This window comes from Podarcis cretensis, assembly GCF_951804945.1.
Source record: "Podarcis cretensis genome assembly, chromosome: 7".
In the NCBI taxonomy this organism is placed as follows: Eukaryota; Metazoa; Chordata; class Lepidosauria; order Squamata; family Lacertidae; genus Podarcis; species Podarcis cretensis.
This window is the reverse complement of record NC_137176.1, coordinates 56,135,465-56,151,246: the sequence shown is the minus strand read 5'-3', so window position 1 is coordinate 56,151,246 and position 15,782 is coordinate 56,135,465. Positions and strand designations below refer to the sequence as shown.

General features: G+C 40.5%; 1 protein-coding gene across 1 annotated transcript; it reads left to right on the top strand.

Annotated features, from left to right (window-relative positions):
• Nucleotides 1–6,166: 6,166 nt before the first annotated feature.
• CYP7A1 (cytochrome P450 family 7 subfamily A member 1) lies at nucleotides 6,167–14,375 on the top strand. The gene is made up of 6 exons (XM_079984620.1): nucleotides 6,167–6,300; nucleotides 7,928–8,168; nucleotides 11,020–11,636; nucleotides 12,586–12,716; nucleotides 13,045–13,220; nucleotides 13,771–14,375. Exons 1-6 carry the CDS (start codon nucleotides 6,221–6,223, stop codon nucleotides 14,068–14,070), a joined length of 1,545 nt encoding a protein of 514 aa, XP_079840746.1. The 5' UTR covers nucleotides 6,167–6,220; the 3' UTR covers nucleotides 14,071–14,375.
• The last annotated feature ends 1,407 nt before the right edge of the window (nucleotides 14,376–15,782 follow it).

Below are 15,782 nucleotides of genomic sequence, written 5' to 3'. Positions count from 1 at the left end.
AAGACTACAGTGCATTAAAGACTAAATTAGCCCATGAAACTAAAGAAGCTAGAAAAGTAGGGTATAAATATTTTAGAAAACAATAAATACTTTGACTTTTAACAATGCAGGATAAAACGCAACCAATACGGAATGGTGCACCTGTCTATAATGACCTTGTGGACAGGGGTGAGGTTAGGTAACTTTCAACTCTGTGTTTGAGAAAGGGATGCGGCAGGGCACCAAGATATGGTTTGCCACAGTGTTTGAACATAGCCACTGCTGAAAAAGAACCATAGAATCGTAGACTTGTAGAGTTGAAAGGGACCACAATGATCGTCTAGTCCAGGGATAGGCAACCTAAGGCCCGTGGGCTGGATGCGGCCCAATCACCTTCTCAATCCGGCCTGCAGATGGTCCGGGAATCAGCATGTTTTTACATGAGTAGAATGTGTACTTTTATTTAAAATGCATCTCTGGGTTATTTATGGCGCCTGTCTGGTATTTTTACATGAGCAGAATGTGTGCTTTTATTTAAAATGCATCTCTGGGTTATTTGTGGGGCATAGGAATTCATTCATCCCCCCCCCCCCCAATATAGTCCAGCCCACCACATGGTCTGAGGGTTGGTGGACCAGCCCATGGCTGAAAAAGGTTGCTGACCAACCTCCTGCAATACAGGAATCTTTGGTTCAGTGTGGGGCTTGAACCCACAACTCTGAGATTGAGAGTCTCATACTCTATCAACTGAGCTATCCCAACCAAAGTGTTCCTGTATTAGAACATTTTGGTCTTTCCAGTATTTTTGGTCCTTCCAACCTTCATTCTATAAATTAAAACTATTGTGATACAACTTTGCTGTTACAGAGGCAGATTGTCCGTACACAGAATTAAAATTGAAAGCTATGGGCTAATTTGTTCCTATTAAAATACATGGTTGCATGCTTTTAAAGGGCTGTTTCAGACTTCTTGCTCCATCTGCTGGAGCAAGCACAACACAAGTAGTCACATGTTGCAGTATGCAAAGTGGAAATCCTAGAAACTAGAAAGTGATGCAACACTGGGATTTCATTTCCTTTTTCTTCTCAGTGAATTTTGAATGCTTAATTATTAACTGCTGGAATTTTATTCCTAAATACTTTAGTGTTAAATTGTAAAGCATTTTCCTTCAATATTTTCCTTTGCTTGACATTTTATACTTGCATACAGGAAATGCAACAGTGGTGTAAAGACCAAGGGGCCAATAGCTGCTAGTGAAATAAAATTAATGATCATGATGGTAAGGCACACTTAGAGTACTGCCTCCCTCTACTGGAAATCTTTAAATTATATTTTACTATTATGGTGTTAGCTTGACAACTTCCCATTTTTTTCATGCTATTTGATATATGTGTGTGTATGATTGAAAAATGGGACGCGGGTGGCGCTGTGGGTAAAAGCCTCAGCGCCTAGGACTTGCCGATCGAAAGGTCGGCGGTTCGAATCCCTGCGGCGGGGTGCGCTCCCGCTGCTCGGTCCCAGCGCCTGCCAACCTAGCAGTTCGAAGGTAAACGGCGTTTCCGTGTGCGGCTCTGGCTCGCCAGAGCAGCGATGTCACGCTGGCCACGTGACCCGGAAGTGTCTCCGGACAGCGCTGGCCCCTGGCCTCTTAAGTGAGATGGGCGCACAACCCCAGAGTCTGTCAAGACTGGCCCGTACGGGCAGGGGTACCTTTACCTTTACCTTTACTTATGATTGAAAAATTAAAACTCCAAATTGATTTTTCAGCTCAGATAGAGAGAATTGCAGCATTCCTTTACCTTGCTCTTTAATTTGCCAATTGATGATATTACAGGAGGGGAACATGTGGAAATGTCCTTAAAGTATTGACAATGTAGGTAAATAAAGTTGTGTTTAATTAGTGTTTAGTGTTATGAGGTTTTTTTGGGGGGGGGCAGTCTGGATGAAACTCTGGGTCTCCTTTCAAACCTTGTGATCTTGTATCTGTGAGGGTAGAATATGTAATGTGAAGCTTGCCAAGCCAATTCCGTTGTCAAGGTAATGGCTTTGACTGGCTAGTTAAGTGCCACAATTTAGCATATCCAAAGAAGTTGCTCTGTGCCATAGAATTTATGAGTTGGTCCTTCCTCCACTTCCCCTTACCTACTTGCTATGTAAAAAAACAACAGTGAGAGTTGTGTGCAAGTGCGCTGAAAGCAGGCTGGAAGCTGCATACATAAAGACATGTATTGCTCTGTGCTGGGGTTTGGAGCTCTCCTGGTAAACTAAAGCAATATCCAGAGGAGGGGGCGTGTATTTTACACTCAGGTTGTGCCCTGAGTAAGTGCTTGAAACCCTGGAGTCTGTTGCTGCTTGGAGATTAGGGTTTCGTGTTATTTGATATTCGAGAAAATGAATATTTGAGAAAATGAATATGCTTTACTTTCATAATGTGAATTACACACAATGATAAATAATAAAATGCTGCTTAATCAGATGCAAATTAGTTATTCTGTATTATTAATGGAAAATTAATTATGAAAAGTAAAAATCATTTAAAAATATAAGCCACACTTGGCAGATGGTGGAGTGTGTATTGGGAATTAAGAAATAGACTTCAAGTAAAAGCTTCATTAGTATTCATTATCTCATCGAGGAACCATCGAAAATGCATTCGTAGAACCTAGAGGGGCCAGTTTGGAGGGGAAGAATAATTCAAAAACTTTAACTTTGAAGGAACATTTTCATTATTCAAGATAGCTGTTTATTTACATAAAAAATGAAAGAAAAATATGAGGGGATCTCTGGAAATTGGAAGAGGTACACATAACTCCTTTGCCTATAAAACTTTCAGCTGTCCACCCTTTCCATACTACATTTAAGTCCTGAGAAGGAATGTTTATTATTTAAAATATAGAACAACAGAAACAATGACGCATTTGGCTCATTTCTCCCACATATATGTACCCTGTTCTCACTTATTAATCTCCACCCTACAATAAATGTGGTATGTGTAATGTGTAAATCCTTGTATATATTTGATGGGTTTAAAAGGAGTATAATATATGGCACACCCCACCCACCAGATGTTGCTAGACTCCAACTCCCATAGACTCTAAACACCATGGCCTATGGTAGAGGGTTATTTATTATTTTGTGTATTATTACATTTATATCCTGTCTTTCGTCCAAAAAGTTCAAGGTGGCTGACACAATTTCTTCTCCTCTCCATTTTATCCTCACAACAACCCTGCGAGGCAAGTTAGGCTGAGAAATTGTAACTATGAGTTTGTGGAAGTTGTAGTTCAGCAACTTAGGGAGGACACCCTGTTGGCTATACCTGGTCTATAGGCTGGAAGGATCATTCTCCAAATATATAATTGGGGACCATATATTTACAGATTATATCTCTTCAACTGACTGCTTATGAAACCGTAACCGTCTCATACACAATGGAACCTTGGTTGCCAAATGTAATCCGTTCTGGAAGAAAGACCGTTTGACTTCCGAAATGTTTGACAACTGAGGATCAATGGGCCGGCTGCAAAGTCAATGGGAGAAAAAATGAAAAATGCACCTCAGAAGCCATTTGACTTCCAAGGCACGTTTGAAAACAGAAGTAATTACTCCTGGGTTTTCGGCGTTCAGGTTCCGAACTGTTCGGCTTCCGAGACGCTCGAAAACTGAGGTACCACTGTGTGTGTGTGTGTGTGTGTGTATAAAATGAAGAGATGGACAGAGGGGGAGATAAAGGGGAGGGGGAGTGCTACAAGCAGACACAAACATGTGAGAAAGGAACTCAGAAGGAACATTATTAATATTTATTTATTTAGCACCATTATCAGTCTTTGGCTGATTAATATCCTATACTCCTTTAAAGGTGTTTGTGGGAGGGGGTTGGGGGTGAGGTGTTACTGATTTGTTTTGTTCTTATTTTTTTATTGTGGATTTTGTGTTTTTAGCTTGTGTTTTAATGCTGTGAACCACCCTGAAGGACAAATGAAGGACAATATACACATTTGAAATGAAATGAAATAAAATAATGTACATGGTACTTTACAAAGAATGCAAGTCTGTACTCAAAGGGGCTCACAATATTGAAAAAAGATGCATGTGAGACTACAGAGGAAGTGGGAAATGAAGGCAGACGAAGACAGGGGAATACTATTTCAGTTACTTAGGGTGCTGTTCCCAGATGTGGACAATTGAGCAACCACCAATAATTGCTATTTAGCTTTAAGCAGAAAGTGGAGAAGCATTTCTGCTTCTAGAAATCTCTTTAGTCAACTGAATAGTCCTCCTCTTTCCCAGACCCCCAAAGTGTGTGTGTGTGTGTGTGTTTGGCATTTGTATTGGAACCATCGTGAGGGAAAGGGTTATATACTCCCTAAAAAGCTTGTCTGTAAAGCTTATGGGGGTTTTTTTGTAAGCAAATCACTCTTTAAAAGCAACATTTTCAATTTCTGCACCCGGGTTTGAATTCTAAGGTCATCTTAGTTTCCCAATAAGCACAGCTCCCCAGAAGCAAGCTTGTTGAAAGCCATTGAATGTCCACACAATATGTAGGGGAAATTGCAGTCATACCTAACTATGCATAAGCGCTAGTTAGTGTATGAAGGGGTTAAGACTATATTTCTAGACTCAGCTAGGCCATGCCCCCTCTTCTCTGACGAGGGAGGAAAATCTTGTAACTGACCAAGGAAGACATGTCTAAGCAAGCTCAGACCACATGTTTGACGCTATCTTTCTGTATATTCTGCCTGTGTTCTCCTTGCTGCTTAGATAAATGCATGAACCTGACCTTTGGAATGTTTTGTAAGTAAAGAATTTTAAACTTACTTAACAATGTATGATTTATTCATTGCAAGAGAGGCAGAAAGAGGGGAGTGTTTATGCAACCAAGTGGGATAAAAGGGTCTAACAACCTATATTTCCATGTTCAAGTATTGCTAAACCTTTGAGAGTTTAAACTGTGCTACTGGGGGCTCTCTTCTGCTGGACAGTGAGCTTAGCCCGCATTTTGAATCCAGGCACCTATCTAATTCTTTTGTTATTTACCCCCCCCCCACATGGGTAAAATGGTTCATATTTACCCCCATGATATGGCCACTTCCTAAGTTTGTGCATGCTAAGGAATGAGAATTGCTCATGGTAATCATAATTTACCTAGTCGCTTCTAGATATTTTCCTAGTGTGATGAGCATCAGTTTCACTAAAGTAAAGGTAAAGGGACCCCTGACCATTAGGTCCAGTCGTGACCGACTCTGGGGTTGCGGCGATCATCTCCCTTTATTGGCCGAGGGAGCCGGCGTACAGCTTCTGGATCATGTGGCCAGCATGACTAAGCCGCTTCTGGTGAGCCAGAGCAGCACACGGAAACACCGTTTACCTTCCCACCGGAGTGGTACCTTTTTATCTACTTGCACTTTGACGTGCTTTCGAACTGCTAGGTTGGCAGGAGCAAGGACCGAGCAACAGGAGCTCACCCTGTTGCGGGGATTCAAACAGCCAACCTTCTGATCGGCAATTCCTAGGCTCTGTGGTTTAACCCACAGCGCCAGCCGCGTCCCTCAGTTTCACTACACCTCCAGAAATTAATCAGAAAAAATTAGCTGAACAAACTCAACAGGATAAGCACTATTGGCTACATGAGAATGTTTTTCTCCTGCATCAGCATTAATCTAGCAATGACTTTGGTATTTCAGTGCATCAGCAATTCAGCTAGGCTCCTCCTGTGACTCATCAAACTGAATCCTGGACCCATGCCAACGTATCACTTTTATCCTTAGCCACTCCTGTTTCCATAACAACAAAAAAATGAAATCAAAACTTGGCAACACAACAGAGGTAAGGTCATTAAACAGCTAATTCACTTACAGCTAAGACTGAACTATAAACTGTACTTTCTAAATCTACATAATAGATCAAAACATGTCTGAGAGACCTTTACATTATCAGTTATTAAAGCTCTTTGATTACTTTGGCCACTCACTAACACTGTGGTTATCAGCTCAAGGCCACCATCTCAGGTATCTAATCCAATTCTCTCTTGGTCTTTACATAGATTTTGGTCCAACAGCAGGCACAGAAATTTTGTCCAGAAATGGTTAATTAATAGCTTACATGGGTTACTTAAGTACAGTTAAGTGAATAGGTGTTCCTGCTGAATATAAAAAGTGGCCCTTTGTCGTCTTCTATATCAGTCTCGGGCTTCAGTGTAAACCATTGTTTCATACTTGACATTTCACTTTAATTGTCTGAAATGGTTTCATTGCTTTTGATATGGGGAATACTGGTGATTCTGTGCTTAATGCTATGGCTTGTTCTGGGAATAAGGAGGAGGTAAGGAGGATTGTTTTCATATATTATTTTATGAAGTTTTCTTCTCTGTTTAAAATCATAATATATTAGCATTTGTGTTTGTTAATTAAAATTAATGAGATATATTTTCATATATTAGTAATGTGTATAATTATATAACATATGTATAATTTTATAAAATTAGTATGTTTAACAAAAACAGTCTGGTTTAGTGGTATCTAGTTTATTTGTTTATTTATTTAATGATTCACATTTTATGTGTACATGCTTTCCAAAAAATTTGAGATGCTTCCAATTACTTAAACTAGGCACATAATAAAGAAAAGGAACAAATGCATGCAACATATCTGTGTCAGCTAATTAATTATGTGAATTGGAATAGAGAGAGTCTAATTTATCAGAAGTGGCTAGCACTGTTGTTCCTTTTGTCTGCATAATGTAAACAGGATGCATTGTCATTATCCTGTTTCTGTTTTTTGCTCGTTAGATTAAAGAAAGAGAGATGAATGTTATCTCTGTGTGCTTTCTATTGAACGATAAGAAGTTGTACTACTAAAATGTAATCTGCAGCAGACATCCAAATGGAGGAATATATCCAAAGACATAGCAATTCAGCATGTGCTTTCCGTTCCTTGCCCCAAATTACAACCTTGGTTCAAATATGAAGCTCTAAGTGTGAAAGAAGCCAACAATAATTTGTTTATCTTTCTTTGATGGGTTCAGATTATTTGATTGCCCATGAGATTAATGATCAGTAACGTTCCACAATACTGCATTAAATTTTCCCTACTTGCTGTTTTACTTGTGCATCACTATTGATGACTGGATGAGGGAGAGAACACATCTGTGTAGGCTTCTAAAGATTCAACCAGGCTGTTCAAGGAGGCTTGAATTAGCAATAAAATGTGAATGTGGACATGTGCATTGGCAATGCATGCAAGCAGATACTTTTGCACGAGAATCTTTGCTCTGAAATCAGAGCAGTAGTTGAGTAGTAGATATGCAGAACAGTCAACACAGTTAAAGCTGGCAGGCTTGATTTCTACACAGACGCACACACAGCAGCAATACTAGTAGATCTATTGTTCCAAAGAGCAAACAAGGCAGAACACTCAAACCAAACAGATATTGCATCTATTGCAGCAAACCAGCTGCCAAGTCTGGGCTTTGCAGACTCTCAGAGGTGGCTTCCTTCACATAGAAAATACATTTTAAAATACAGATTTATATCTCAACTCTGCCCAACACACATGCATGCTCTGTAATATTCATTTGGTAATAAAACTTATCCAGGTAAACATATTTTGCCATGAACTACAATTTCTATTTAAAATAAAAAGACACACCAACCAAGAGTAAACAAGGTAGAAATGATATGTTTAAAAGCAAAGGTAAATTTCATCAAATTTGATTTACAGTGTGTCTGATGCATTCTCATTATCAGGGCTACAACAAGCTTCTGTATTGTACCAAACTCATTATTTGCCAGTTATCTACTGCCTTCTTAGTGCATTTATTACTCAGAGGAGGGCAATTCCTTCTAGCAGTGATGGATGTGTGTAATAAATAGATTCTTGCGCAGCAGATTTGAAGGTCGTATATTAATTTACAGCCATAATCTTCACCATGTATATATTGCCTCTTGCAGACGTCCAAGTGAGCCACCCTTGGAGAATGGGCTACTGCCGTATCTTGGCTGTGCTTTGCAGTTTGGCGCTAATCCTCTCAACTTCCTCAGGACAAAACAAAAAAAATATGGTCCCATTTTTACTTGCAAATTGGCTGGAAAATATTTTCATTTTCTCACTGACCCCTTTTCATATCATACAGTGATGGGACATGGAAGACACCTGGACTGGAAAAAGTTCCATTTTGCAATCTCTGCAAAGGTAGCATTTAACTTTACCTATTAAAAATATTCATGGTCTATCCTTCATCTATACAGACACCAGAACTATAGAATATGAAATAAAATCAGCAGCAACAAAATATGTACAAAAATAGACTACAGTGCTACCTCGGGTTAAGTACTTAATTCGTTCTGGAGGTCCATTCTTAACCTGAAACTGTTCTTAACCTGAAGCACCACTTTAGCTAATGGGACCTCCTGCTGCTGCCGCACCACCACAGCACAATTTCTGTTCTCATCCTGAAGCAAAGTTCTTAACCTGAAGCGCTATTTCTGGATTAGTGGAGTCTGTAACCTGAAGCGTATGTAACCTGAGATATCACTGTATTGGGCATCTTAAAACAACATAGCAAGCTAAACAAATATCAGTTTACTGAACTTAAAATGCCCCAAGAAGGGAGAAATACCCGATATAAAAATTGTGCCACCAAACAGCAAATTTGAGCTGACATTACAAGTGAGATGTAGTTTGCATCACAGGCCAAACTGGGGCACTTGCTGGGCCAAATTTGGCCTAGGGCCCGGAGGTGCACCACCCACCAGATTGAAATTGACTCTTACTTGAAATGATCTTTACTCAGACTAGTAACAGTGCAGGCTTGGCAGCAAGCCCAAGCTCCAGAAGTCAAGTTTCCAAGGTACACGAGCGAGACCAGAAGTTCATAACTGAATGGAAGCTATGAATGTGCCCTGACAGTTGAAGTGCTCCTTCCACCAACTTTTAAAGATCTGGAGTGAGCTCTCTCACAAGACTATCTCACACTATGATACTACCACGTCTGCACATGGATGCTCCATCTGTGCAGATGTGCCTGATCCTACCTATGATAGTGGCACCTGGTTATTGGAGACAAGACTGTGTCCTGCCCCTCTTCTCCAGCTTTAACGTCACCTTGCCCTGATCAGCCTCTGTCTCTGACTGGTCAAATCTTCCCAGTTCCCTGCTGAGGCTCTGTGCTCCACGAGAGGAATGGTGGAGAGAGCCAGCCGATCGTCTACCCCTTCTTTCTCATGTGGAGTCATGTTAGCCATCCAGCCCTCCCCCTCCCCCATCTGTTCCTCTGTATTTCTCCTTCTCCTTTTCTTTCTGGGGCTGCCAAACCATGCCAGATCCTAATGGAGCTAAGGGAGATCCTTCTTACCTTTTTAAAGGTAAGAAGTGGAGCCCAAGGTTCTCATTAAGTTGTAATTAGTTTCCCTTAATATCCATATCTCAATAATATAACTGTCTCCACAATGAGCCTTAAATCCTTCCTTAATGTACATGAAAATTGATTTTAGGTACATATTTAAATGAATCAATACTGGTCCATTTAAGAAAATTAAGCTGCAGTCTTTGTGCACTTACTTGGCAGTAAGCAAGCCCCATTTAAATTCCTAGGCTTTACTCATGAGTAACATGTATAGGATTGTGAACCACAGATTGCTGGAATAGATATTAGTTTACGATATAGTTGCTATGAATTGAATTGTTTTGATGTCTAGGTAATTTTTATTCTAATTTGAAGTAAATGAATACATATTGGCAGCAACAATGTACAGATTAACATTCCACCAGATGAGTCTTAAAAAGGTAAAGGTACCCCTGCCTGTACGGGCCAGTCGTGTCCGACTCTAGGGTTGTGTGCCCATCTCACTTAAGAGGCCGGGAGCCAGCGCTGTCCACAGACACTTCCGGGTCACGTGGCCAGCGTGACAAGCTGCATCTGGCGAGCCAGCGCAGCACACGGAAACGCCGTTTACCTTCCCGCTGGTAAGCGGTCCCTATTTATCTACTTGCACCCGGGGGTTCTTTCGAACTGCTAGGTTAGCAGGCGCTGGGACCGAACGACGGGAGCGCACCCCGCCGCGGGGATTCGAACCGCCGACCATGTGATCGGCAAGTCCTAGGCGCTGAGGTTTTACCCACAGGGCCACCCGCGTCCCGTTAGATGAGTCTTACCATGACCTAAATCTGATTGATTCAGACTCCATTTCCATCCACGCTAACCTAGATTAAGGCCCAATGAGTCCAGTAGGGCCTTCTTCAAAGCAAGCATGGAAAAGAGGGTGCCCTCAGTGGTACTTATTTCCAGTCAAGTATGCTCTGGATTACTGGTTCAGTGTCCATTATCTTCTATGAAATTTGGAATGTTATTATGAAAGCTGAAGTACATTTCTACAGTGTGTGTGTGTGTGTGTGTGTGTGCGTGCATTGCTCAGTATTGGTAAAAGCAAGTTTGGATGGTTAATTGGCTTCACTGTCCTCCTTAAAACATAAACCGTCTTCACCAGACAGCTATTAAGATGATGGATTTCGTAATCTAGAAGAAAAGATTTAGGATTACTCTCAAATTTAGTACTTAATATCATTTTGCCATCCTCCTTGGCAAAACTACAGCCTGTTTCAACTCCTCTTAAAGACAATTACAAGGCTTTAAATGGATACTGGAAAGGGGTTCTAAGTGGTCATACTTTATCTGTCAACATCCATCAACATCCATGTAATTTCTATTCCTGTACTAAATTATGGAGAAAATATTTTGCCCCTGATTTCACTTGTAAATTATTCTTCACTGAGGGCAGCATCCAAAGCGCTGCAGGCAGTTTTCTGCTTAGACACAGAAGCTTTTCAGCTGTATCTCAGGATGCAGCCTCCCAACAAAGGCCCTCAGAGGTGGAATGCTTTTCATAAATGGTACCCTATGCGATGCAAAGGGCTGTGCCTGCCTGCCTGAATAACTATTTTGCTCTCACATGCCAGCAGGCAGAGGTGTGGGCAGGGAGAAGGGATCAGATAAATAATAAATTGTGATGGGTGGCACTTAACATTCCCAATTTTTTCACAACAGGCATTTGGACATGGTAGTATTGACCCAGATGATGGAAACACCACTGAGAATATACACCAGACCTTCACCAGAAACCTGCAGGGCAATGCCTTAACCTTTCTCACTGAGTCCATGATGGAAAACCTGCACTATGTCATGGTAGAACCAAATGCATCGAGAATTGACTCCAGTGACTGGGTGACTGATAAACTTTATGAATTCTGCTGCCGTGTGATGTTTGAAGCTGGGTTTCTAACACTGTTTGGCACAGATTTTAACCCAGTGGGCCATGACAAGGGCCTTTCTGCCAACCAAGAAGCCCACAGAGCATTTATCCTCAGTACCCTGGAGAACTTCAAGGCATTTGACCAAGTCTTTCCGGCCCTTGTGGCAGGCATACCAATCCACCTGTTCAAAAGTGCCCACAGTGCACGAGAGAAGCTAGCTGATGCTCTGCTCCACAAGACCCTTAAAAAAAGAAACAACATCTCTGAGCTCATTTCCCTCCGCATGTTCTTCAATGATACTCTCTCCACTTTTGATGAAAAGGAAAAAGCAAAGACCCACCTTGCAGTTCTGTGGGCTTCACAGTCTAACACAATACCTGCAACCTTTTGGACTTCATTCTATCTTATTAGGTAAGTAGCTACATTTCCCATGCTATAGACTTTGGCTTACCATTTACCAGATGGAACGTAACATGGTGGACATGTCGCTGCTAATGAGCTGCATTTCCCCGCACTGATGATGGACAGTGCAAGCCTAATGATGTCTACTCAAAAGTAAGTCCTATTGAATTCAATGGGGCTTACTCCCAGGTGAGAGGGATGAAGACTGCAGCTTTATTTCTTTTGTTCTTTTTACCTCTCCCTCTGCTATCCCAGAGTTGTCCTTAGTTATGGTAGCTCCATGTTCAGAAGCGATGCACATCTAAAAACTAGATTCTGGGGACAAACAAATACAGTGGTACCTCCTGTTAAGAACTTAATTCATTCCGGAGGTCCGTTCTTAACCTGAAACTGTTCTTAACCTGAGGTACCACTTTAGCTAATGGGGCCTCCCGCTGCCGCCGCAACACGTGATTTCTGTTCTCATCCTGAAGCAAAGTTCTTAACCCAAGGTACTATTTCTGGGTTAGTGGAGTCTGTAACCTGAAGCGTCTATAACTCGAGGTACAACTGTAATTGAAGATGGCTATTGCCCTGATGTCCTGCTTGTATATTTCCCAGGAGTGGGGACGGGCATGAGGGTTCGGCCAAAAGCAAGTTACTTAGGTAAGTGTTACATGTTTGGAGGGTGTGGTTCAAAGTGGTCATTTCATACTGAGTTGGTATGAAAGACAACATTCAGTGCTAGGACCAGGGTACCTAGAGCAGCCAATCCCAGCTTGGATCTTTCAAAGCCTCCAAGATATAACTAGATGATCATGCCATCCTTGATAATTCAGGCCTGCCTGCAACTCTCCCATGCCTTTGGATGCACCTACAGACAGTGACTCGCACATTCTTTTTCTTGCACTAATTGCATGGACTAGATTATAGTGATAATTGTACTATGATTTCAGTATGCCTTTTTTTTAAATTTCAGGAATCCAAAAGCAATGGAAGCAGCTATTAAAGAGGTGCAAAGAGTGTTAGAAAATGCTGAGATAAAGATAGACTCGACCAGGAAACCTATTTCTTTGAACCGGAAACAGCTGGATGACATGCCTGTATTAGGTATAGTTGCTTAACCTGAATCCTCCACTTTTACATACTAACGATAAAATAACATATGCCAGTATTTAGGAACCATTATATTATTGAAACTGATCAGTTCTCTAATGCTCTTAGTTACAATCACGTTATGTGACAACAATCAGTTTCTTTCTAACTACACTAGTGTTTGGTGGAAGCATACAAATTCCAAGGAATTTTGTTGTTCTCCCCATTGACTTTCTTTTATTTGTGTCCATCACATTACTTTGAATTTTGCAATCTGAGCAGCAGCACACCTGTGTATACTGTATCTAGGTTGAAGGTTTCTTTTTCTTCCTTTCCTACACAGATAGTGTTATCAAGGAAGCAATAAGGCTCTCCAGTGCATCTATGACAGTCAGAGTTGCTAAGGAAGATTTCGTTTTGCAATTAGGCAGCAGCTCCTACAATATCCGCAAAGATGACACCATAGCTCTTTATCCCCAGCTGTTGCATTTTGATCCAGAAATCTACTCTGATCCCCTGGTGAGTAATTGACAGCTTCGAAACAAAGCTGCGCACATCAGCAGAATTGCCTTAATGCTTGCAGCCAACCACTTGACATCAATATTGTTGCCTCTTACTGCACACAAGTGCTGGTTTTTTGCTAGATGAATTCCAGAGCTCTTTAAAAGGCATTCTGGAGTGAAGCAAGGAAGGAACATTTAGCAGCAGCAGTTGTATGCCAAACAAGCAGAAACTTTGGTAAAAAATTATGATTAAAAATGTTCCCTCTCCTTTTCCAATTTCATGAGCACAAAAGAGTTGATTAATACTTTAATAATTACAGAACTGCTAGCTGTAATTTATTTTGTATTTCAATAATTAACTCAGATGAATTTATTTTATCTTTATTGAAAAAGAATGGTAGAACATTTGGCAACTCAAGCTTTTGGAGGAACTCATATACAAATCCAATTTAAAGTATTAAGGAAGATGAACACACATTAATATTTCATTTGCAAATCTGAAATAATCTTATGCTTCCTAAATAATGTTGAGTTTAAAACTGCATTATTTTGGACTTTTTTTGCAGACATACAAGTATGACCGCTATCTTGAGGAAAATGGAAAGGAAAAGACCACTTTTTACCGCAATGGTCGCAAATTAAAATATTATTATATGCCTTTTGGAATGGGACTTGCAAAATGTCCTGGAAGATTACTGGCCGTTCATGAAATTAAACAATTTTTGACTTTATTGCTATCTTATTTTGAAGTGGAGCTTCTTGACAAGAATGTGACATGCCCGTCTTTAGACCAATCGCGAATCGGACTTGGTGTTTTACAACCTGCAAGTGACATTGATTTCAAGTACAGATTAAAATGCCTATGAATGTGTGGAAGAAAAATGTTGTTTGTGTATTTGGTCCCCACAGGGATAAAAAATTTCATGCAATGATGGCAATGGAATGCATTAGGAAGAATAATGAGGGCTGGGAGAAACTAGGTTGCTTAATACGGTTTGTATAGAAAATGTTTCCTTTTTTATATAGGCTCAAAAATAACAAGAAATACTATACATATCTAATCTACTCTATGTGCTACTGCTGGGTCTCCAGTGGAGCTTTTGAGTCATAGTAGGGGTGTCAATGTGAGGAACGTGTGTTCAGAGAACAGTTTTGTGCTGGCTAGTAAGAACAAGAGTTTTGTGCTGGATAGTAAGGAAGAGACCAGCAAATCCACCTGTATATCTCGCTGCTGATTTTGAGGCCTTTGATTTTTGTTAGGATTGAGAAGGGGAGAGAAAAAGCATCCAGGCCTTATTGACACCATCTTTTTATTTTGTGTTTGCTTTTCTGCTCAGTTGCTTCTATAGACAAGGGGTGAGATGCTTCTTGCTGTGGATACCTGTAGGCAACCATTCATAAGTATTAAAAAATACTGCTCAGGATGAGAGCCTGAATGGATTGCAGAATAGGGATGAAAGGTCTTAAGTTGCTCAAAAGTCCCAGCATGAGTCTGTTGTCACAGAGTGGAGCCCTCCTTGCGTGAGAGGCAGAGGGGGAGTGAGTGGGCTGCAACAGGTGAAAAATGGGGTGGGAACTGTTGCTTAAACCAATGGTTGTTTAATCTGTTTGAATGTTCTGTGTTGTTGTTTTTTACCATAGGTATTTGGTTAAATATATGTATATATGTATTGCAAGTAAGTAAATAAGTGACCAAGCTTTTGAGCTGACGGAGAGGTTACTTTATCTCTTTCTGTAGAAGCTGGTTGCATAATGCCGCAAACAAAACTTGCAGACAAACAGACAAAAAGGGGTTTTGATTTAGCGTCATCAGGGCAGTTGGTACAAAACTTGTCCTGATCTTTGGAAGAGGATGAAATGCTTATGCAGGCAGGGATGGTGCTTATTTAAGGCTACTATATGCTGGCATTCAATATTCTTAAATGTATCATGTTCCAACCTTCACATTTCTCCAAATGAGGTGTGTATGTGTACATTGTTTATTTCTGTTCATTACATTTTCTTCAATAAAATATCTCAATCACTTTTCAAAGGTGTCTGATCAATCTTGTGAAATATATAATCAAGCAAATAAATAAATAACTCAGCCATGGGGATGCAAATAATGATCTTGGGCGAAACTCAGAAAAAGCGCTATCCTTGCTGATGAGCAAACAGCTGGTGGGATGTTTTGCTTATAATCATATAGCAACACTGTCAAAGAACAAAAAACAGGGTGCTTACAAAATACCATATTTTTGGCTGGGATTCAACCACATACTGGCAAATTCAGGTTGTGCAATTAAAGTTGATTTTGAGGTCTCGCACAACAAATCCACTTCTCTCAAAAAAATGTTTTTTTTTTTGCGATAAGGAAAGTGATGAGAAAAAGCACTGGAAAGTGTGGGATAACAGTTCCTTGATGCACTGAAATCAGATGAAATGCTCAGTAAATAGGCTTACTGGAAGTAGGGATGGAGAACAAATTTGACTCAGTTTGTATTTAAAGGCAAATCTACCTAATTCGCAATTTTCAAAACATGATTATGATCCAAAACACAGTCTTCCTCCAAAACTGTCACTCTCCAAATGGCTTGTA

Bases quoted from the DNA above. Each gene is read 5' to 3' on its own strand.
- CYP7A1 (XM_079984620.1), top strand. From the start codon at position 6,221: ATGGTTTCATTGCTTTTGATATGGGGAATACTGGTGATTCTGTGCTTA. The intron at 8,169-11,019 runs GTAGCATTTAAC...TTTTCACAACAG, and splicing joins ATTTTGCAATCTCTGCAAAG to GCATTTGGACATGGTAGTAT. The intron at 11,637-12,585 runs GTAAGTAGCTAC...TTTAAATTTCAG, and splicing joins ACTTCATTCTATCTTATTAG to GAATCCAAAAGCAATGGAAG.